Source organism: Amphiprion ocellaris, chromosome 2 (assembly GCF_022539595.1).
Source record: "Amphiprion ocellaris isolate individual 3 ecotype Okinawa chromosome 2, ASM2253959v1, whole genome shotgun sequence".
In the NCBI taxonomy this organism is placed as follows: domain Eukaryota; kingdom Metazoa; phylum Chordata; class Actinopteri; family Pomacentridae; genus Amphiprion; species Amphiprion ocellaris.
In genome coordinates this window covers 6628790-6651099 of record NC_072767.1, presented here as the reverse complement: position 1 = coordinate 6651099, position 22310 = coordinate 6628790, and the positions used below count along the sequence as shown (strand labels likewise).

Here is a 22310-nt window from a genome sequence, read left to right as displayed (position 1 = left end):
TAGTTGTAGTTTTTGTAGTGTCTCCAATCTTTGTGTAGTTTTTTATAGTTTCGTTTGTTATAGTGTGTCGTTTTAGTTAGTTTTTTAAGTCTGTCGTTTTAGTTGCAGTTTTTTATAGTGTGTAGTCTTAGTTGTAGTTTTATAGTGTGTCTGTAGTCTTAGTGTGTAATGTTTTATAGTGTGTATGTAACTTTAGTTGTAGTTTTTTGTAGTGTGTATTTTTTTTATGGTGTCTAGTTATGGTTGTAGCTTTTTACAGTGCACTGGTAATTTTAGCTGTAGTTTTTTACAGTGTGTCTAGTTATAATTGTAGTTTTTTACAACGCATTTGTAGTTTTAGTTGTAGTTTCTTAGTGTGTCTAACTTTAGTTGTAGTTTTTTATAGTGTAGTTTTTACAATTTGTCTTTAGTTTTTGTTGTAGTTTTTATAGTGTGTCTAGTTTTTTAGAGTGTCTAGTTTTTTTTACGTGTAGTTTTAGTTGTAGTTTTTTTAGTGTCTAGTTTTTTTACAGTGTAGTTTTAGTTTTTTTTACAGTGTGTAGCTTAAGTTGTAGTTTTTTATAGTGTGTCTGTAGTTTTTTTACAGTGTGTCTAGTTTTATATTTTTTATAGTGTATATGAAGGTTCTGTTTCACTTATAACAGTTTTTGCAGCTTGTTGAGTTCCTGATCAGTTGATCATCTGATGTCAGCTGACCAACGAGTCATGTGACTGTCGTGTCCGTGGGGTCATGTGACCTGAAGGCTAAAATTATCCAGCAGATCTGAGGTCAGATTTCAGCTGCAGAGACACAGTATGGAGGACCGCTGCTGTACTGCTGCAAGGTGACAACACACTGCAGTACTAACACAAATATACTGTATATTGATATCGGCACTATGTAGTAACACTACCACAATGTACTAGAGGCTATTACAGAGGTTGTTGTTATCTTTTATATTAATATTTTATCGTTTTTATACATCTTCTAACATTTATACCTCACTGTGCTGTAGTGTATGGTACTGTAATGCGCTGCTGGATTAATAAAATATATTTTGATGTGATTTAAGTTCTTGTAACAGTACTACAGTTGTACTACCACCGCAGTTAAAATGTAGAAATACAGCAGAAGTAAGTTTTCTTTTAACAAATCCTTTTCTAGAACATTTTGTCATTGTAATCAAGTCTAATCATTTCTTTTAAAGTAAATTTAAATTCTGTAGAATGAATTAAATATGCATGTTAACCTTTCGATGATGTCACAGGATGGTCAGCGGGGGGGCGGACCTGCAGCTCAGAGATCAGAGGTCGTCCTACCTGTCCACCTGTGTGCTGTGACATCATGGCGGGCGTGGCGGCGTGCGGCTCGGTGAGCTCCATCAAAGCTCTGTGGGAGACGAGGATCAGGAGGAACCAGGAGGAGCAGGAGGAGCAGAGGAGGAGGACGGTGGGGGGCGGGGCCACATGCAGGTCAGACTCCACCCATTTACCTCAGGACTTTGTTATTGGTTAAAACTGTCACATGGAGACAGTCCAGCTCTGTTTTATTTCTAAAAGTTCTGCGTGTCAGCGGCCAGAAAATTTTTTGTGAATATTTGATAAATGTTTTTGTGTCATGAGAACATTAGGGGAACATTCGGAGAATGTTTGGTAACTGTTCTCCTTGTCGGTGGTCCAGATTCGGTGTCGGTGTTTGGGAGGACCGGGCGGCTTTGGCTCGACTGAAGCAGAAACTGCAGACTGAAGATGGACGACTGATCCTGCGAATTGAACAGGAGGAGTGGAAGGTAACTCCGCCCACAGGAGGCCGAAAAGTGTTCCGATCTTAACTTGAACCAACCAACACTGATTCTCTGGTTCTTGACGTCCCCAGTCTCTGCCCGGCTGTCTGGTCCAGCTCAGTCAGGTCCAGGAGTGGCAGATCCACCGGACCGGCCTGCTGAAAATTCCCCATTTTATCTCCAGCTTCCAGAACCTGCTGGTCCTCGATCTGTCCCGGAACGGAGTCACTGAGATTCCAAAACAGATTGGTGAGCACGACCTCTTCTAAATTAAAGTTCAGCTTATTCTGACGATAGTCCAGGTGTGTGGGGTTTTGGAATGGTCTCATGTGAACCTGGTGTCTCCTGGTGTTCTGGTTCTGGTTCAGGGAAGCTGACCCGTCTTAGAGAGCTACTGCTGAGCTACAACAGGATCCAGTTTGTCCCTGAAGAGCTGAGCGGCTGTGAGAGTCTGGAAAGACTTGAGCTGGCCATGAACCGGGACCTGAGCGAGCTACCTGACCAGGTATGACCCCAAACATACCACCTGACCAGGTATGACCCCAAATATACCCCCTGACCAGGTATGACCCCAAACGTACCACCTGATCAGGTATGAACCCAAATGTACCACCTGACCAAGTATGAACCCAGACTTACCCAGACTGATCTAAGCTGGATCAATCTGGATCTCAGCTGGAATAAGGTGGATCTAAACAGGATTAGACATACCTGATCAGTTATGAAGCCAAACCAACCACCAGACCAGGTCTGAACTCAAACATACCACCTGACCAGGTTTGACCCTGAACCATGTGTCGACCCACAACCCAAGCATCTCTGTCTGGTTCCTGTAGAACTGGTTCTGGTCCAGCTGGTCTGAGGTCCGTTATGTTTTCTGTCTTCAGCTGACGACGCTGACGAAGCTGCATCACCTCGATCTGTCCATGAACAACTTCAGCGTCTTCCCGGACTGCGTGGTCGCTCTGCCAGCGCTCGAGTGGCTCGACATGGGAGGAAACTGCCTCCAGCATTTACCTGAAGATATACACAGGTAGGACACGAAGACACACTGAACCCCGCCCCCTTCTGCCAGCAGCCAATGACCAGCAAGACATTTGTCCTCAGAATGCAGAAGCTGCACACTCTGTGGCTGCAGAGGAATGAGCTGGAGAGACTTCCAGAAAACATCACCAGGATGTACAGTTTGGACACGCTGGTCCTCAGCAGCAACCAGCTCCGAGACATCCCCCCTCTGATGGAGGGCATGTCCAAGCTCAGGTACGTCTGTCCAGCCTCAGGTACGTCTATTCAAGCTTAGGTATGTCTGTCCAGCCTCAGGTACATCTGTCCAGCCTCAGGTGGGTCTGTTCTCAGCTCAATCTGTGGTTATCAGCCTTCAGTGATAACAAATCTTGACCTTCTACATTTTCTTTGGAGCAGGTTTGTGAATTTCCGGGACAACCCTCTGACCCTGGACGTGACACTACCGTCCAGGACGGTAGAGGACGATGAGGATGACAGGGAGATGTTTGGACGAGAGTTCATGCAGATGTACATCCAGGAGTCCAGAAAGAGAGCGTACGCCATCCTCAACATGCACTGTGTCAACCGTTAGTACCCATGACTTCTAACGGAGCTGATGGACGCGACTCTGTGGACAGTAACATCTGAGGACATTAACATCTGTGGGCAGTAACATTTTAACCCTGCACAGTCTGGATCTAACCAGGACTCCACCTTTAACATGAGTTCTTTAACTGGAACCTAAAACCCTCTGAGTGAATCTGTTCCCTTCATTTATTGATCTGTAACATCAAGAGGATCAATAACAGTATTGATGTGAAGTTTTACTGACACATTTTGTTAACCTGAATGAGTTTTGTTAACTTTGAATCTGACATCCTGACATGTTTCTGTTCTGAACATTTCAGAGACGAATGACGAGTCGTCAGATTAGCAGATCCGTTGTTTCTTCATCAGCTTCACCTGGAACATCTCTGATGGAAACTGATGATGTTTGTTCAGCTCCTGTTTGTTTCTTCGGCTTTATTTAAGGTTTTTCAGCTGTGAACTAATTTTTAGTGAACTGGGTCAGAACCAGAACTGTTTGTATGAAGTTAACTTTAGAATAAATGCAGAAACGGGTAACTGAAAAGGCTTTAATACAAATTTTACAAAACACTTGAACACATTCAGTCTGATTTAGATTTTCATTTAAGTAAAACAATAAAGAGATTTTTTTTAGAAACACAATTCTGCTTTTCTGATTTCTGTATCAAAATCAGCTGCAGGTTTTACTTTAACAATAAGGGATGATGGATATCAGACCTCAGTCTGATCCATAGGTTGCACAATTTGTGGTGAGATTCTAACTTACAATTGTCTCCATAATCAATAATCAGCAGCATTACCAGTCAAAAGTCATTGTGATGCAGGAACTCTGTCCTGGTTGATCCCAGTTTGTCTTAAATACATTAGTTCTAGTTGTAGGTCATTAACCTCCACGGAAGTCTTTGTCATGGTGCCCCTTGCTAGCTAAATTCCCACAATGCTCTCTGCTTTAACATGAACTGTAGTCTGAGTGACGCCTCCTCTTGTCGCTACAGTATTAAACAGGAAGAGGCTCCACCTGGTGGAACAACCAGGTACTACAGCTGATCTACATCTACTGACATGGAGAGCATGCAGGTTTTCTACATCTTTTGGAGCCTCAGTACATCCTACCCTCTAATACTACATTTACCCTGTGTTCTCTTGGAGCTTTACTACAAGGTTCCACCTACAGAACAGTAAGGAACAGACTGGAGGCAGAAATACAATTTGTTCTTAATGCATTGCAGAGATATTCAGCAGATACACTGAACTGATTTGAATAACTTTAATGTACTTGTAGTACTTATTACTGAGGTAAACAGCATCAGACTGGGAATCTATATCAGCAGCTTCATCAGGGGCATAAAAATTGATCAGAAGGTCCCTACAACAGATACATTTTTTGGTCTATTGGATCAGAAAAGTCCAAGGGACGTCAAAACACAATGATTCAGCTGCTGTGACAGACAACAAAAAATCTTTGCTTTGAACTGTAGCTGAACATCAGCAGGATGAAGGAACGGCGGTCAGAAGAACGTTCTCCAGGGTGACCTCAGTGGAGACGTATCGGCTCAATTTGCTGCTGAATCCTTTCGTCTTCAGGTAGTGACGTCTGCCGCAATCGATCAGTAGCTTACAGAGACGCCCAACCTGCTGCCGGTCTGCTGCTGCAACAAACCTAACAGACACACAACCAGAGGAACACAACCTCAATAACACAACCAGAGGAACATAGAGGAACACAACAGACACACAACCAGACGAACACATCCAGGGTAACAGTAGTAGCTGATGGAGACTATGGCAGCATCTACTGATGACTGTGAGGTGTTTAGGGAACATCTGCACAACCAACTGCACCCGAACACAGCTAAATCCTGATTTGTTGTGACGCAGATCGATGCCAATTGGACTGATGAGGAAAATAACACACCTCTTGCTACAGATTCCTTCTAGAGTCACTCCTTCATTCCATTTCCCATGGTTAGCCACAATTATTTTATCTTTTGTTATTTGTTACAGTCTGTCAGACCCTCTCTTACCATTTGTTGTCGCACCTTTGCTATTTGCAACTGTTTGCCAGACTCCTCATCTCTTAACTTTTGCTGCCTACCCAGACCTCTTGATTCAATTACCTTTTGTTCTTTGTTGTCTTACCCTTTGTCAGTGATTAGCAACCATATGCAAATTAACCACTTCACCCTCCGACCCACTCTCCGACCATCCTTATAAAACGTGGACTGAAAATGTTCTGGGTGGGCTTACCTTCACAGACTCATTCTGTGTGTTGGTAAGCCCACCGTATGCCGGAATACCAATAAACGCCCCACTACAGCAAACTTCAAAGGACTAAGAGTGAAATTTCTTGAACAGGACGAACAGGGAGGACTGACTACAGGCTTCCTGTCAAATATTTACCTGTTATCGGTGTCCGTCTCCTCTGCTGGTTCATGTTCGTCATCATCTCCTCTCTGACTGGTCGGATCCTGCAGGGTGTGGTCCTGACTGGTCGGTCTGAGTCCACACGTAGCCCAGCTGGACATCCGACAGAAAGCGGAGAACTCGGCAGCTCCAAGTCCTCGCTGCAGGAAGAACTGCTGCCCAACGTAGTGACGCCACTCACAGCGATGGTGACAGCACAGCGCCACTGCCAGGCCCAGCACCGAACCAGAACCTTGACCAGGACCAGAATCTGCTGGTGCTGTTCCTGGCTCATCACCTGGCCTCGGCTCAGCTGGTTCGGATGGTTTGAGACGTTTCTGGGGTGGTTCGGTCGCATCTACAAGTCCTGGTGTTTCCAACAGACAGCGCAGAGCCAGATCTGAAACAGAAACAGAACAGAACTAGCTAAGCCCAAGTCCCTGAAACCTGTACTGGATTGACGAAGAAGGGAACTTCCCTCAAACCCTGATATGATGTCAGAGGATCTAAATGTTGCTTTTCATGTATTTGATCAGGTCTTTGTTCCTTTATGACCCACTGGTCCAAATTAGACAGATTCTCCAGATTAACTCCTCAGTTGTTTTCACAAACACATTTTGATGAAAAGTTTTGTAGCTGAAAGTCTCCAAATGATGATGGTCCAGTATGACATCCTGTTCTACGGCACCCTTCAATCATCTACCAGGATACTGCCTCACTTTACGCCCTTTGAGCGTCCGATGTCAGAAAGCGATGCAATCAGTTGTGTCTAAAAACAGTCTGAAGTGCTGACAACCAGAGTTCAGAATGCGTGGCCCCTTCTCACCTGTTGCTGCTCCACACAGGTGTTTCCCTACTCCGACCAATGGGAGGCTCCTCTGTCGCAGCAGAGGGACTTTACCTACAAACATCCACAGAGTTGACCAGGAGGTTCAAGCCAAGTTCAATCAAAATGATCAATCAAAGTGATGGAACTAAGCAGATGTTCGTTTATTACTCAGATCCAGATGCTGAATGTCGACCTGCAGCCTCTCGAATGGAACGCCGTCCTCCTGATGTTTGCCATCGACCTGCAACACAACAATGGTCAATCAAAGTGACCAAGCCGGTCAATCAATCAAACTGGGTGATTGAGTTTGGGGTTATGCAGTTTAGATCTAAAAACAGGATTGAAGAACCATCTGCACCTTAAAGCGAGTGCTGCAGCGCTCCACCAGCAGCAGCTGCAGGTCGTCGCCGGTCTTCGGTTTGTCGCAGGTCTTCAGTTCGTCGCAGGTCTTCGGTCCATCGCAGGTCTTCAGTTCGTCCCAGGTCTTCGGTCCGTCGCAGGTCTTCGGTCCGTCCCGGGTCTTCAGCGCTTCGTGGATCCAGTGAGACAGTTTTCCTCGACCCGCTCCAAACTCCACGAAGCACCGCCCCCTTCCCAGCAGCCCCAACTCCTCCAGGTGACCTAAGATGGAGGACTAAACACACCTGTCAGGTCAGATCAATCTGAGGCTCAGACGGGCGTGGCCTAATGAAGATGTGTCACTGTGAGGTCATGAAGCAGATAAATCTGAACATTTTACTGAGCTGATTCTGTTTAATGTGAAAGTTTTCATCAAATCTCACAGAAAATAGAATTTAATTTCTACAGTTTCTTGAAACCTGTTTAATTTAGTTAGAAAGAAAAAAATAATTCTGCAGTTTGTTTTGATTGGCTCATGTGGTTGCCCTGATTGGCCCATTGTTCTCTACCTGCTGCTTCAGGTGTTTGTGGGCAGAGTCTCCATTCTTTGGGTTGTTGAGTTCGTCGTGGAGAACGAGATGAGACAGAACTCTGTCCTCCAGGTCGCACTGCAGACCTACAAGGACAATAATACAGGAATCCTCTGAATCATGATGAACAAATAACTGCCAAACGTTCTTTACAATTCTATAATTTCATTCAACAGACTCTTTTATCCAAAGCGCCGTACATCTGAGAGTAGATCCAACACCAGCAAGGATCTAGTCAGGAGAAAACAACCTGGATAAGAACCGTAAAATAAGTTCTAGTGTGATAACGGGACCTTGGCGTCTACAGGAAGTACAGACGTAAGTGCAAAGGTGTTCAGTGAAGAGGTGGGTTATAGTCTTTTCTTAAAGACTGAACAGAGTTTGGTGACTCGTTCCACCACCGGGGAACCACAGAGGAGAAGAGTCCAGCTATGGACCGACCCTGAGGTGGAGGTTGGATCAGGAATCTTCTGTTGGAGGGAGGGAATGTAGACCTGGATGAGTTCAGGTAGGAGGGAGATGTTTTCATTGGAGTTTTGAATTTTATGAGGGCAGCAACTGGAAGCCAGTGAAGCGAGGTGACATAAGCTGTTTCTGGCTGGTTGAAAACCAGATGTTCTGCTGCGTTCTGGATCATCTGCAGAGGTGTCACCTCCAGGGAGGCCTCCAGTAAGGAGCTGCAGTAGTGGATGGTGAGATTAGAGACCTGGACCAGGAGTTGAGCTACATGTTCAGACAGGAAAGGTCTGATCTTCCTTGATGTTTTACAGGACGAACTGACACGACGGAGCAACAGAGGACACATGAGCCTTGAGGCTTAGTTGGTCATCGATCATGACATCAAAGTTTCTGGAGGACTTTGTGGGTTTGAGTTGGGTTGTTTCAACCTGGATGTTGGTTACTTGTTGAATGGAGGGACTGGCTGGGATGACAAGGAGTCCAGTCTGGGAGAGGTTGAGTTGAAGGTGGTGTTTTTTCATCCATACCAAGATATCTACAAGGCATGATGAGATCTCTATGGTCGTCGAGGGGAACGGCAGCAAGATCTGGGTATCATCAGCATGGAGACGGTGTGAGAAAGCATGGGAATGGATTACTGTGTTTATTGAGAAGAGGAGGACCAAGCACTGAGCCCTGTGGATTGACATGTTTACCTGCTTTAATGACCAGAAATTATTCCCCCCCCAGTGAAACTCTGGTCAGCTCACCTTCAACCGCCGTCTTCAGTTTGTCCAGGAGAGACTCCATCTCCGACCTACTGCGCTCCGACAGACTCACCTGTCGATGATGTTTCATCAAAATTATTACTGGAATTATTATTACAGTTCTACAATTTCCTTTAGCAGACGCTTTTATCCAAATCAACATACATCTGAGAGCAGATACAACGTTGGTACAATGTTAATAATTACAACAATAATAATAATAACAATAATAGCCAGCTGCTGTTGTCACCTGATGAAGCGTATCATCTCCATCAGCTGATCCTGCATTTATGTTCTCCACAAAATAAACCTGCAGAAAGTCAAAAACTGATTCATTAGTTCTGACACAACAGATTTGCGCAGTAAAACAGTGTTTGTTAAGAACCATGTTTTGATTCATCAATAACTCCACTGATTGGTTCTGTTCTGACTCACAGGTTTGGGTTTCTCTCTGGAGTTACACTTCTTCAGGTGTTTCTGCAGTTTGTCTTCAGTCACTGTGCTGAAACGAGACGACAACAACGCCACCAAGCAGATCAATAAATAACAGCAGGAGCAGTTTGATCAGTTTCATGTTTAATCAAACATCTGATCTGTCAGTGATTATTGATGACTCACTGTTTGGGGTCCAGAGGGCACACAATCCTCCTGCTGCCCGCCCCCTCCTGAAACACAGATCAACACAATCAATCATTTAGTTTGATTTGGAATTGATCAATATCCTGAAAAATGGCATTAAAGCTTCATTTTTGTTCCAGAATGTTTCAGAGATGCTTCATTCCTCCCTGACTGTAGCTTTAAAAGAGCTGCTGCTGGCCCCGCCCCCTACAGGAAGAAGACCCTCTCTGTTTGACAGATGAATGAATGACAGCAGGACTTTCTAACAGCTGATCTATGATACATTTTCTGACATCATTCCCTTCCATAAACAATTGATCAATTACATCCTCATTGGTGACTTTAAAAGAACCTCTAAAATGCAGCTTTAAGTCTGATCAGGTGATGTTCCAGATCAGAGGTGTCAAACTCATTTTAGTTCAGGTTCCACATTTAGCCCAACTTGATCTTAAGTGGGCCGGGCTAGTAAAAACACAGCATAATAACACACAGAGCTCCAATTTTTTCCTTTGTTTTTGTACAAAAAAGTCCGTTCTTCAAATGCTCACATTTAATGAACAAAACATCATGAACAACCTGAAATTTCTTCAGAAAAATAAATTTAATTTCAGTAATAATATGCCTCAGTTCATCATTTCCACATTACAACTTCCAGATCAGTGTCTACAAATCACAAAATATTTAGTCATGATCAAAACAAAATATTACAAAAATAAGGCACAAAATGACAACAACGAGAACAAAACGACAAAAAATGAGACAAATGGCACGAAACAAAACAGATAAAAAAGACAAAAAATTAGGCAAAAATGTTACAAAGTGGCAAAAACATGGACAAACAACAAAAACGAGACAAAAAATTACACAAAAAGAAACAAAACAACAAAAACAAGAAACAAAACGACAAAAACGAGATAAATGACAAAAATCGGACAAAAAAACAACAAAAACAAGACATAATATTACAAAAATGAGACTCAAAATGACAACGAGAACAAAATTGCAAAAACGGCATGAAACAAAACAGAAAAAACTAAAAAATTAGGCAAAAAAGTTGCAAAGTACCAAAAAATGGGCAAACGGCAAAAACGAGACAAAAAAATTAGACAAGTGACACAAGCGAGACAAAAAAAAAACAATACGACACACAAAACAATGAATAAAGCAAAACACAAAATGAGAAATTAAGACAAAAAATACAAGCGTGACAAAAAGGAAACAAAACGACAAAAAAACGTGACAAACCACAAGTCTCAGACAAAAACAACAAAAACAAGACAAAATATTACAAAAATGAGAACAAAGAGACCAAAGAACAATGAGCAATATAATATTTTACTTTATGATCAAAACAACTTGTCCGGAAATTATTTTAAATTTATAGTTTTACAAATTTACAATCTACAGTTAAAATCTTCTCTGGAATTTTTACACTTGGAGGGGCGCAGTGGACCCTCTGGAGGAGCGCTTTTGGCCCGCGGGACGCATTTTGGACACCCTAGATGGACTCAAACATGAACCTGTGAATTTGTTCCATAAATGTTCTGATATTTTCTCACCTGGAGGCTGAATTTACATCTGAACGATTCAGCAGAATGAAAGAAATGAAACCGACCGATCCAGAGGAAAGCCGAGGAAATAGTTTGATTTTCTGCTGATCAATAATCAATAATCAGACCTGCTGCAGGGTACCTAAGGAGATAACATGAATCCTGGGGACCACCAGGAGCCCTCAAGAGGAGAAGAGCCTCCGTCGGTCGCCACGTGTCTCTGTTTTCAGGTGAAGTCCCTGAACGCAGCACGGTCCGTGAACTCACCATGGTGGCGTGTTCTCCGCAGAACCGTTTCCCTTTCCCCACAACCATCTTACAGAAACGGTTCTTCTTCTGCACGAAGAACGAGCACCGACCGGGCACCGGAGCCGCCATGACATCGGGAAAGTACCGAGCTGCCTTCAGGGGCTCACAGGGCGATGGGAAATAAAGCTGCTGAGGAAACAACACCACATACTGAAACAGTCTAATGTACTGGAACTGGAACTACAGAGTTGAAGTTATTTTATTAAAGAAATGTATTTATTTATGTGACAACGATCTGTTCACATTATTTTTAAATTAAATTACACGCATTTCTGAAAGTTTCACATGATATTTGTTCTAATATTCACATTTACGGAACGTTGAACTTCTGCGGAAGCGCAAAAATAAAGTAGATTTTTCGTGAGGAACGTGAACGCTCCCTCTCCCATCTGATTGGTCAGCTGCAGGATTCCCCTCTCTGATTGGCCTGTCCCAGCGTGGGCGGGACTGTGCGTGCTGCTGCGGATGACGTTAGCAGTGGACAGTCCGTGCCATGATGGCGGCGGAACGGGGCGGAGGTCCCGGTTCTTCTCCTCCCGGCTCGTCGGGGCCTGCGGCGGCGGAACATTCGGTACTGGTGGTGGTCGGAGCGCTGCGGCCTGCCGGTCTGCTGGAGCGGCTGCTGCGGCAGGTAGACTCGGGTGAGTTCTCCGGTACAGGGGCAGAAGAACTGAGAGAGAAACCGATTAGATCCGATCAGAGCCGATAAGAGCCGAACTGCTTCATAGTGAGAGTCCGCGCGCTGCTGGTTCATCCCGGAGATTCTGTCCGGGATTCGGGTTTGTCCCGGTTCCTGTCCGGTGTTCGGGTTTGTCCTGGTTCCTGTCTGGTGCTTAGACCCGCTGCGTGTTTCAAACCTGAGGGTAAAAACACGGAAACGGTTCCGGTCAGAGAGCAGCGGAGCATCATTAGCATGTTAGCATCTAGGCTAACTGAAAGATTTATCACTTTACTGCGGATTTTAGTGTTTATTTTGGAAACTTTACGTCTTCAGCAGCGAATCGGTGCAATAAGAAAACACACGGACAGCTAACGGACTATTACCGGACAGCTAACGGACAGCTAACTGACTATTATCGGACAGTTAGCGGACTGAACGTCTTTACTGGTTTTACTTTATTTACTGGTCAGCTGTATGGGTCCAGAATGCACCCAGTGGATCCAGTTATTCTCGATCAGAACGAGCTCTATGTTCCGTTTTATCATTTATTTATTTGGCCTTTATTTTAGTGCACAGTGAAGAGAGAGTCAGGAAACGTGGGCAGAAATGTGGGAGAAGATCTGCAGTAAATGGCCGTGGGTCGGACTCGAACCCATGACTACAGCTGCTGTTCACAGGTCACCAGCTAAACTTGTTTAACTTTTAACACAGCCTGAACTGGACCTTCATATTAACAGACACAAGCAGCAGAACCTTGAGTTCTGTGAACTAATTTAAATATATTTTTTTTAGCATCAACATTAAACCATCACAAATAAGTTTAAAATCACAACAAACCTGTTTACTGATTCTCCCCAGTAACAACAACAACAATAATAATAATGATGTAATCACATGTTAGTCTGAGCTATTGTCTCAGTGAGTTTCATACCTGCAGGATCGAAACAGCTATACAACAGTTTCATTATTAATGATCCAACGTGGCTCTAACAGCCGCTGGAACATCTGTTCACCTCAGACGGGTCAGCTGTTTATCAGCTGTTTATCAGCTGCAAGTAAATACTGAACTTTCACTTTGTTTTGGAAATCAGAGATAAACTGAGCTGTTGGTTTTTTGGACTCTGATCAGCTGCTGTTAGTTTATTATGTTTTATACATCACTGTCTGATCAATATCAGGTTCTGCTGCGGTTCTACAGCACTGAGCATTCATGTCTGAATGCAGGAACATTAGCAGAAAAGTACCAGAACATTTGCAGAACACTGACCTAGTCTGAATGCTCCACTTTAATGAACCAGTAATGTCTGGTGTCATCTGTCTGAAAGCAGCTTTACAGACAGCAGCATATTTAAATTTAGATTTATTGATCAGATACTGAGTGTTTCTGAGTAAGAAACTGTGTCTGATGTTTATCTGAAACATAATCTGACACAGTCATAACCACCGGCTGTACTTTAGAGACTTTAGTGTTTAAGTACAGTTGGTTTCTGTGTTTTATTAGCCTCACTGCAGATCAGCTGCTCTGCACATAAAACTAGTTATTGTAAATATAAAGACACTGTGTGCAGAAACAGAGCCGACAGTTAAACGTTCATCGGTGTGTATAATTAGCTTCTAATGAGTGTACCGTCAGTGTGTTCGTGTGTCAAAGGATTCATTCTGCTGCGACTGACAGCACAATCACATGTCGGAGTTCATCACTGCTGCACATTCAGCCGCTTTCAGTTGGTTCTGACCAGTTTCATGTCCGTAGAGGTTGTTGTGTTTCTGTTGTGGTGACTGCTCAGGCTGGAGGCTGTTTCCAGACTGTTTCTAAGCTGTTTCTAGGCTGTTTTCAGGTTGTTTCTAGGCTGTTGCCAGACTGTTTCTAGGCTGTTTTCAGGCTGTTTCTAGGCTATTTCCAGACTGTTTCTAGGCTGTTGTCAGGCTGTTTCTAGGCTGTTTGTAGAATGTTTCTAGACTGTTTACAGACTGTTTCTAGGCTGTCTCCAGGCTGTTTTCAGGCTGTTTCCAGTCTGTCTCCAGGCGGTTTCTTGGCTGTTTCCAGGCTGTTTCCAGGCTGTTTCTAGGCTGTTTTCAGGCTGTTTCAGGGTTGTTTTGAGCAGGTTTTTGCCTTGTGCCTTTTGCCTTTGTTGCTGCTGTGTTGCTGCTGTGTTGTGTTGCTGTAACTGCAGATACACAAAGAGGAAGTTGTTATTACTAAATATGAGCAGCTTGTGTTTGCTGAGAGGAAACGGTGTGAACAGAGACATGAGGAAGCAGGACGGATGTGTCACTCTGTGAAACTGGGCTCAGATCAGTGAAGACCTCGCTGTGATTGGTCAGCACAGCTGCGATGTGACCATTCACCGTTAACGATCTGAATTCCAGCAGGTTCTGTCTAATTTATCCATAATGTGAGGTATAGTGTGTGGTTATCATTAATAGATTGTGGTGTGCTGTGTGTTCAGGTGTGCGCTGTTGGCCTGTAGATCTGGATGTTTCGGTTCTGGATCAGCAGCTGAAGCTCTTCGTGTCCAGACACTCAGCTTTCCTCTCAGAAGACGTTCCAGGTAAGAACGCTGCTCCTGCAGTGCATGCTGGGAAACGTGTGTGTCACTTGAGTTCTGACTGATGCTGGTGCATTGCAGGTCAACGGACTCTGCAGCACAGTGGAGATGTTCTGGATACTCAGGTTCTGGTGAATCCAGCCCAGGACTTGGTCTGTTCAGAGGTGAGTCGGTGAAACCAGCTCATGTATGTGAGATGGTAAACGGTCGTCTGTGAAACTGAACGTGTGATTTCAGTGTGACAGCATGTTTGTTTGTTTACTGATTGTTATCTGTTTGTGTTTCAGGTTCGGCGTCTGATCTGCAGCTCGTCTCGGCACAAACTGCTGGTTCTGGCGGGTCAGTGTGTGGAGGACTGTGGAGACATTGTGCTGCAGAAAGGATGTTTCTCCCTCAGAGACCTGGTCCATATCTTCTCTGATGAGGAGGTGAGAACACTGAGCAGAACCAAACTCGTCGTAGAACTCCTCTGTGTGTTTAAATAAAACAGACCCGGGTTCATGATTTACTTTCTCTGTGTCGGCAGGTTGCAGAGCGGCTGAGCTCTTCTGACCCGTTGCTGAAGGCCAACCTCACCCTCAGCTGTCCAGACTTCAGTCTTTGGAAGGACTCAGTGCTGCAGAACCACAGCATGCAGGACTTTATGAACATCCGGATCAACCCACCCGTGGTTCTGCCTGAGATGGAGGGTTTGCAGGAATTTACAGAGTACCTGTCCGAGGCTCTGGAGCCCGAGTCGCCCTTCGACCTGCTGGAGCCGCCCAGCACTGTGGGCTTCCTGAAGCTGTCCCGGCCCTGCTGCTACATTTTCCCCGGTGGGAGGGGAGACTCCGCCTTCTTCGCCGTTAACGGTTTTAATGTGTTGGTGAACGGCGGCTCCGATCCGCGCTCTTGCTTCTGGAAACTGGTCCGACACCTGGACAGGATCGACTCGGTGCTCCTGACCCACATCGGTGTGGACAACCTGCCGGGGCTGAATAGTCTGCTGTTGAGAAAAGTGGCCGAGCAGGACGAGGACTCGGCCGGATCTCAGGCTGGCGAGGACTGGATGAAGAACCTGATCTCCCCTGAGATCGGCGTGGTTTTCCTGAACGTTCCTGACAGACTGAAGTCCATCCATGGGGATCCCAGCGAGCTCCGGAGCTGTGACCTGGCGGCACTGACTCTGCAGCACTTACACCAGCTGGAGATCAAGCCTGAACCTCTGAGCCGGTCCAGTGGGCCCACTATAGAACCAGTGATTCTGTTCCAGAAGATGGGCGTTGGTCGTCTGGAGCTGTACACGCTAAACCCAGTCAGTGGCAGTAAAGAACTTGAAGCTTTAATGCAGATTTGGCCAAAGGATAGATCTAACGTAAAGGACTCAGATCTTCCACTGCCATGCCTTGTTTCCATTTGTGCTTTGCTGGTCTGGCATCCATCCAGCCCTCAGGAGAAGATCATTCGTGTTTTGTTTCCAGGCTGCACGCCACAGACCAAAATTCTGGATGGACTTGAAAAACTCAAACATCTAGAGTTCCTCAAACATCCATCAGTGTGTTTGAAAGATCTAGAAATGTCCAAAACTGAGAAGCAACCAAAACGAGCAGAAAGTCGGGAAAGCCTTAAGTCCCAGTCGAAGGACTTCAGACCCAGCAGTGCCTTGATGAAAGACAAACTTGGACGAGTAGATGTCAAAAAACAGGAGACGAAAACAAAGCCAAAGGCAGTTGGTGACACTACACCTAAAGAGAGAAAAGATGCAGAAGAAAAGCCCAAAATTAAGGAAGCAGATGCTAAATTGAAACCAGGAAAATCTGCTGAAAAATTCATTCCAAAGAAAGATGAGAGGAAGGAGGTGAAGAAGAAGGATGAGAAGACTCCTGCTGCTGCTGTGAAGAAAGATGAGAGCGCAGAGAAGAAGAAAGAAGCTGCAAAGAAAGAAATCGCAAGTATAAAACCAAAGAGAGACCTTAAACCTGAACCAAAAAAAGACAGCAAGAAGGATGTAAAAGCAGAGGAGAAGAAAGTGACCAAGCCAGCGGTTAAAGACGTGAAGAAAGCAGCAAGTGGAGCTTCAAGTGCGGCATTGACAGCAAGTACAGATCTGAGGAAAGCTGCAGGTAAAAGTGGGACACTGAAGAAAGACGGGACACTTCCAAAGAAAGACACTCTGAACAAAGGGACCAAAGGTAAGCCAGCTTCAAAGGAACAGGAGAGCCAGAAGGAGGCAGATCGGTCTAAAGTGTCGACACCGGAGGATATGACGGCTGAATTTGAAAGGCTTCGACTGGAAGATGACAACGGGAACAATCAGAACACAAAGTCTGATGAAGCAAAGGCCAATGCTAACCAGACCCCGACAACAGAGAGTCCAGAGAAGTTCCGTTGTATGGAGACGGACCAGGACAGGATCACCAAAACGCCAAAAGGCGATCTCAGCGTCAACTTCAATCTCACTCCGACTGCATACCAACCAGTGGAGGGATTCCTGAAGAAGGGGCTGGATGCCTGCATGAACTCTGAGGAGAAAACTCTGGAGCTGGTCTCTCCTGCTGATTCTGCCCCGAACAGCGCCGGACACACCCCTTTCCATCAGTCCCTTGCGGAGGACATTCGGGGTCTGGGCGAGGACAGCGGCCTTGAGGCCAGAGGCTCCAGTCTGGTCGAGGAATACAACCAGGGAGGTTCTTGCCGTACGTCGGACCTCAGCTCCCTCAGAGAAGGTCTGGAAAACTCCACATCCTCTCAGGACAGGCAGTCCAGCCTGCTGACCCTCAGTCCTTTCAAGGACATCTTGCCGGACTCCTCCCCCACCATGACCTCCCTGCCAGCGGAGGTCGGCTCCCCTCACTCTACAGAAGTTGATGAATCGCTGTCAGTTTCTTCAGAACAAATGCTGCCTCCTGCAGCCGTGTCACCCAAAGTCTACTCCAACGGACATGTCAGTGACTCAGACACCGGGATGGTCTTACCTCTGAGGTCGACCCATAACGGACGCTGTGGACCGGAGGGCCACATCCACGGTATGTCAGAGCTCATCTCAGACGCCCCTCATGATGTGGACCTGTGCCTGGTGTCCCCCTGTGAGTTCCAGCACACCCGGACCCCTGAGACCCACCAGCAGCAGGTGAGTCCTGGTCTGGCCGCCACCACCTCACCAGACATCTTTGACAACAACAACTGCTCCCGGGATCAGAGCAGCAGCGACGGTCCTTCAGTCTACAGCCAGGAGACTCCGCCCACATCGGTGAGTGAGTCTCTGGCAACGGCCACCGACTCAGACGTTCCCCCCGGCACCGAGGACTGTCCCTCCATCACTGCAGACTCCGACTCTGACGATGACTCCAGTAGCCTCTTCCCTCCCAATTATCCACCAGATTATCCCAGTCCCCACTTAACCCACAGAGTGGGGCAGCTCCATGACCCGCCTCCTGCCCCGGTCAAAGATCTGCCCCCATTACCCCCCCAGCGTGGTACCTGCATGGCCGATACCGAGGCCAACCGAAACCTGAAGACTTTAGCCGCCAGAACCAAGAAACCTGCAGGTACGAAGGCAACTGGAGCAGCTGCAGCCCAGAACGGAAAGTCGAAGGCTGGCAGCTCCACGGGCTCCCTGAAGACGGCGTCCAGCCTCGAAACCAAGCCGTCCTCACGAAGTTCCCTGGGGGGATCTAGAATAGGAGCAGCAAAACCACCATCTTTAGGTAAGTCCTAAAACTAATATTCTGATTTTAGTTCTATACTGAAGCATTATTCACAATTTGGACAGAAACCTTGAAATTACTCCTCTGAAGTCCAGGCGGTTCTGGCCTTTTTTTGTGGTCATTTTGTGTCTGTTTGGATAGAAGGCTGGTTGCACTGAATACCGTCATTGACTTCAGGACATCCCCATTAAAACTTCTGCAACATTAGAGTTAACTGAAGAACTGAAACGGCTGCATTTTTTCTTGTGGTATTTAGTTTTGAAAACTCTCTTTGGGAATCATTTGTAAAAAGGCTGAGTCTGTCCAGGTCATAAAAACAGCATGAAGCTGGAGGAGCAGGTAAATCTTACATGTTTGTTCTGATCTGCAGGTTCAAGAGCTGCAGGTTCTGAGGGTTCTGCAGTATTTGTGGACCTGGCCTACCTTCCGTCCGGCAGCGCCGCCTCCACTGTGGACCCGGACTTGTTCCGACGCCTTCGCTCGTCGTACTACATCGTGAGCGGTGACGATCCGGTGAAGGAGGAGTCGATGAGGAGCATTCTGGACGCTCTGCTGGACGGGAAGAGCAGCTGGCCAGACGTCCAGGTCAGTGATGGCACTTTAAACTCCTGCCAACCTGCTCACAATCTGCTCTCTTATTGGTTTTGATTTCTTTTGTTCAGACATAAAGTGAATAGACAGATGTTGATTACCTTGACAGTTTCAGCGAAAGCTCTTACCTTCTTCAGAAGCGTCTCACTGACGGTGTGCGACCTGTCAACCGGCAGATTTTGACAGCCGGCTTACGCAGTGCACCCAGTAGAGCCGCCAGACTCGCCAGGTCAACCACGCCCACGCCGTAATGGCATGTCGTAGTGAGCCCAACAGACCCGACCGCCCCACCAGGCATGCCGGAACCCCCGCCGTTCTGTTTCTTCTGGAGTAGGGTGTCAGGTGTGGGAGAGCATGAAGCCCCCCCAGTCCCTGTTCATGGCCCTCTTCACACACCTCCTGATCTCCATGGCCTCCTTAATCTAGCATTTGAGTTTGGCTCTACTGGGCGCGCCATGTATGCCGGCTGTCACACACTGTCAGTGAGACGTTTCTGAAGAAGGTGAGAGCTTTCGCTGAAATTGTTAAAATAATCAACATCTATCTATGCACCTTATGTCTGACAACAACTCAAAACTACTACATTAATAAGAAGACATGATGAGTGTTTTTGAGATCTGCTCTCTGATTGGTCTGTCTCTGCCCTCAGGTGACTCTTATCCCCACATTCGATTCGCTGGCAATGCACGAGTGGTACCAGGAGACCCACGACCGGCAGCGGGAGCTGCTGGTCACCGTGTTGGGCAGCAACAGCACCGTCGCCATGCAGGACGAGACCTTCCCCGCCTGCAAGGTGGAGTTCTAAAGGCGAAGCCCCGCCCTCCCTCTGACCTCAGAGCAGGTGGATGAGCTGCGGCAACACATTACATCGAGACCAGCCCACAGAAAAGGCCCCACCCCTTTCGGCTGATGCGTTAGTGAGCATGCTCAGATAGAAACGGTTCACTCTAAATTTTTCTCACCTGTGTGACGTCAGTGTTTGCTGCTCACCTGTTCTCACCTGCTGGATCAGCACCTTCAGCTCACTGCAGAGCTAACGTTAGCATCAACCTTTCATCAATGTGAACTTTTGTTTTATTCCACGAGCGAAAGGCAGTGGACCAAAACACAGCGTAGTTAATGTCCAAACATTTCTGATCAGCACAGATATAAACCGATCAACAGTATTGATCTGCATGGTTCTAATGAAAGTGTTAGCTAGTAGAAGGGGAAAGCTGTGTCATGTTAGCATTATTTAGCTGTAGTTAGCCTGACAGCTAATGTTAGCTCAGTTTGTTTTAGATCTGATGATACATTCGTCCACTAAATTCTCCAGATTAATGAGTCAAAATCAGATTTTACACGATCGTGAAAGTAACTCAGATCATCATATCAAGACATTTACCTGTAATAACAAGGTTTTTATTTCTAATTATGGTCTTTATCTTAAAATCACCAAATTTTATCAGATGTCTTTATTGTTCCTGAGGTCTTTATTTCAATGTCACGCTATCGGAGGATGGAGTCAGCTGAGACTGTTGAAGCAGAAACATGAATCACAGTTCAGATGTTTGAATGTTCTCAGGACATTTCAGTAGAACTGTGGAGGAACATACCATGGAACCAACAACAACTTAAAATTTGACAATGACAAAAAATTGTCCAAAGCGACTTCAACCATGTCCAAGTGAAAAATTGCTCAAAATGGCTCAGCGTTTGTCCCAACTGAACTGACGACCTCACCTGGTCTGATGACTCAACAATCTCGTATTTGATGATCACAGAACTTTAGAACTTCATCTCTTCAGTCTGGACTGAGTGCCCTAAGAATCTTTTAGCATCAGTTTTTTTGTTTGTTTTTCTGAAGATGTTTTTGTCTTTGAATTAAAAGATGTTGATCTTACAGGTGTTTAGGTAAAGGATGACGGTTCAAACTGATCTCAGAACTGTGTGATTTTGAGATAAAACCTCAGTTCCAGTAAAGATCTAGTGATGAGGAACTTTAAGGGATGAAGAGTGATGGTTGATGTTGTTTTCTATCTGATTCATTTTGAACTTTCCGCTGAGACGTTTCTGTTTTCATCTTCAATCATCGGCTGCTCTGATTTAAAACATGTTTTTTCTCATGATGATGATCCTCAGAGTTCATGATTGAAGGAAACATCTCCAGATGTTCTGAAAGTTCTGGTCCAGCATAGTTTCAGTAATTATCTGGGACCACCTTTTAAAGTCGCTGCTGAACTCACCTGTTCAGGTAAACTTCCTCACTTTGCTCTGCTTTACCCACAATCCTCAGCGGCTGATCTTCATCTGATTTCAGTTGCTGTTACCAACCAGTCAGCTGCTTCCTGCAGCAGTGCACTCTGGGAGTTGCAGTTCTGTCCCCGCTACCGAGAACAATCCATAAATCTGTTTATTCAATCGTTTTATTCTTGTTTCATTTCTATGTATTTTTATTTTGTATTTAAAACAACAACTGAAACATGAAGCTCGGCTAAAACATTTCAATCTCTAACTTATTTATTTAATTTAACTTTTTTCACAAATTATCTTTTTAAATTTGATCATGAGTCTGATGTTTGGTACGAGAGAACAGACCTCCTCATCGATCCTTTCAGGTTTTAAACTCCAGCCGCTGTTTTATTCTCGTTTATTAGACGCTGAGACTGTTAAAGGACCAGACTGTTTTTATCAACCTGTCCGTCTTCGATGTGCACTTTAACAGCCACGCCTGAAAACTGAAAATAAACTCAAATAAATCCTGATATTTGAAGAAAAAGATGAAGTAAAATTCAAACACATTTTCTTTGCATCCAATTCTCTTAGAATACTGAGATTTTCATATTTTAACTTCTGGTGAATTTAAGTTTTTCTCTGAACATTTTTGACGTCATTGCTCTAAAACTGGCTGCAGAGACAATTTACAATCAGATTAAAAAGCCATAATTCTGTCAGAGATGGGAGATATTTTGATGTTTTTCATCCCACAGAAACGCAGTTTGTGTCAGAAACACTAATTCTGTTGATTCTCTGAAAATAAAAGCTGCCCTTTAAACAGCACGTCTGCTGAGTTTTATTGTGACATTTAAAATAAACGTGAAGTGATTTTGTGTAAGTTTAATTGGTAACTGATGCTGCGGAGCTAGATCTCCATGGTAACTGATGCTGCGGAGCTAGATCTCCATGGTAACTGATGCTGCGGAGCTAGATCTCCATGGTAACTGATGCTGCAGAGCTAGATCTCTATGGTAACTGATGCTGTGGACATAGATCTCCATGGTAACTGATGCTGCGGAGCTAGATCTCCATGGTAACTGATGCTGTGGACATATATCTCCATGGTAACTGATGCTGCGGAGCTAGATCTCCATGGTAACTGATGCTGTGGACATATATCTCCATGGTAACTGATGCTGTGGACATGGATCTCCATGGTAACTGATGCTGTGGACATACATCTCCATGGAAACTGATGCTGCGGAGCTAGATCTCCATGGTAACTGATGCTGTGGACATATATCTCCATGGTAACTGATGCTGTGGACATGGATCTCCATGGTAACTGATGCTGTGGACATACATCTCCATGGAAACTGATGCTGTGGAGCTAGATCTCCATGGTAACTGATGCCGCGGAGCTAGATC

At 45.3% G+C, this 22310-nt stretch overlaps 3 protein-coding genes across 6 annotated transcripts; 2 read left to right on the top strand and 1 right to left on the bottom strand.

Annotated features, from left to right (window-relative positions):
* Positions 1-737: 737 nt before the first annotated feature.
* lrrc39 (leucine rich repeat containing 39) lies at positions 738-3998 on the top strand. 2 transcript variants are annotated; one of them, XM_035945407.2, is made up of 9 exons: positions 738-824; positions 1248-1452; positions 1661-1769; positions 1856-2012; positions 2132-2268; positions 2651-2796; positions 2871-3023; positions 3186-3323; positions 3677-3998. In XM_035945407.2, exons 2-9 carry the CDS (start codon positions 1325-1327, stop codon positions 3684-3686), a joined length of 978 nt encoding a protein of 325 aa, XP_035801300.1. In that variant the 5' UTR covers positions 738-824; positions 1248-1324; the 3' UTR covers positions 3687-3998. The 2 variants fall into 2 exon arrangements, with proteins under 2 accessions (XP_035801300.1, XP_023119921.1); XM_023264153.3 differs by having other exon boundaries at positions 3186-3355.
* On the bottom strand, positions 3891-11329 carry trmt13 (tRNA methyltransferase 13 homolog). Of its 3 annotated transcripts, none has more exons than XM_035945405.2 (11): positions 11158-11329; positions 9341-9387; positions 9158-9219; positions 8973-9032; positions 8726-8795; positions 7497-7603; positions 6947-7222; positions 6757-6829; positions 6586-6660; positions 5757-6159; positions 3891-5016 (listed from the first exon to the last, which is right to left on the bottom strand). In XM_035945405.2, exons 1-11 carry the CDS (start codon positions 11271-11273, stop codon positions 4842-4844), a joined length of 1464 nt encoding a protein of 487 aa, XP_035801298.1. In that variant the 5' UTR covers positions 11274-11329; the 3' UTR covers positions 3891-4841. The 3 variants fall into 3 exon arrangements, with proteins under 3 accessions (XP_035801298.1, XP_023119920.1, XP_035801299.1); XM_023264152.3 differs by having other exon boundaries at positions 9158-9224; positions 11158-11317; XM_035945406.2 differs by lacking the exon at positions 11158-11329 and adding an exon at positions 10900-11128.
* Positions 11330-11677: 348 nt separating this feature from the next.
* map1sa (microtubule-associated protein 1Sa) lies at positions 11678-21725 on the top strand. Its single transcript, XM_023264144.3, has 7 exons — positions 11678-11840; positions 14311-14412; positions 14491-14573; positions 14697-14837; positions 14936-18095; positions 18466-18680; positions 19336-21725. The coding sequence occupies exons 1-7, from the start codon at positions 11693-11695 to the stop codon at positions 19489-19491; spliced, it is 4005 nt and encodes a 1334-aa protein (XP_023119912.3). The 5' UTR covers positions 11678-11692; the 3' UTR covers positions 19492-21725.
* Positions 21726-22310: the final 585 nt, after the last annotated feature.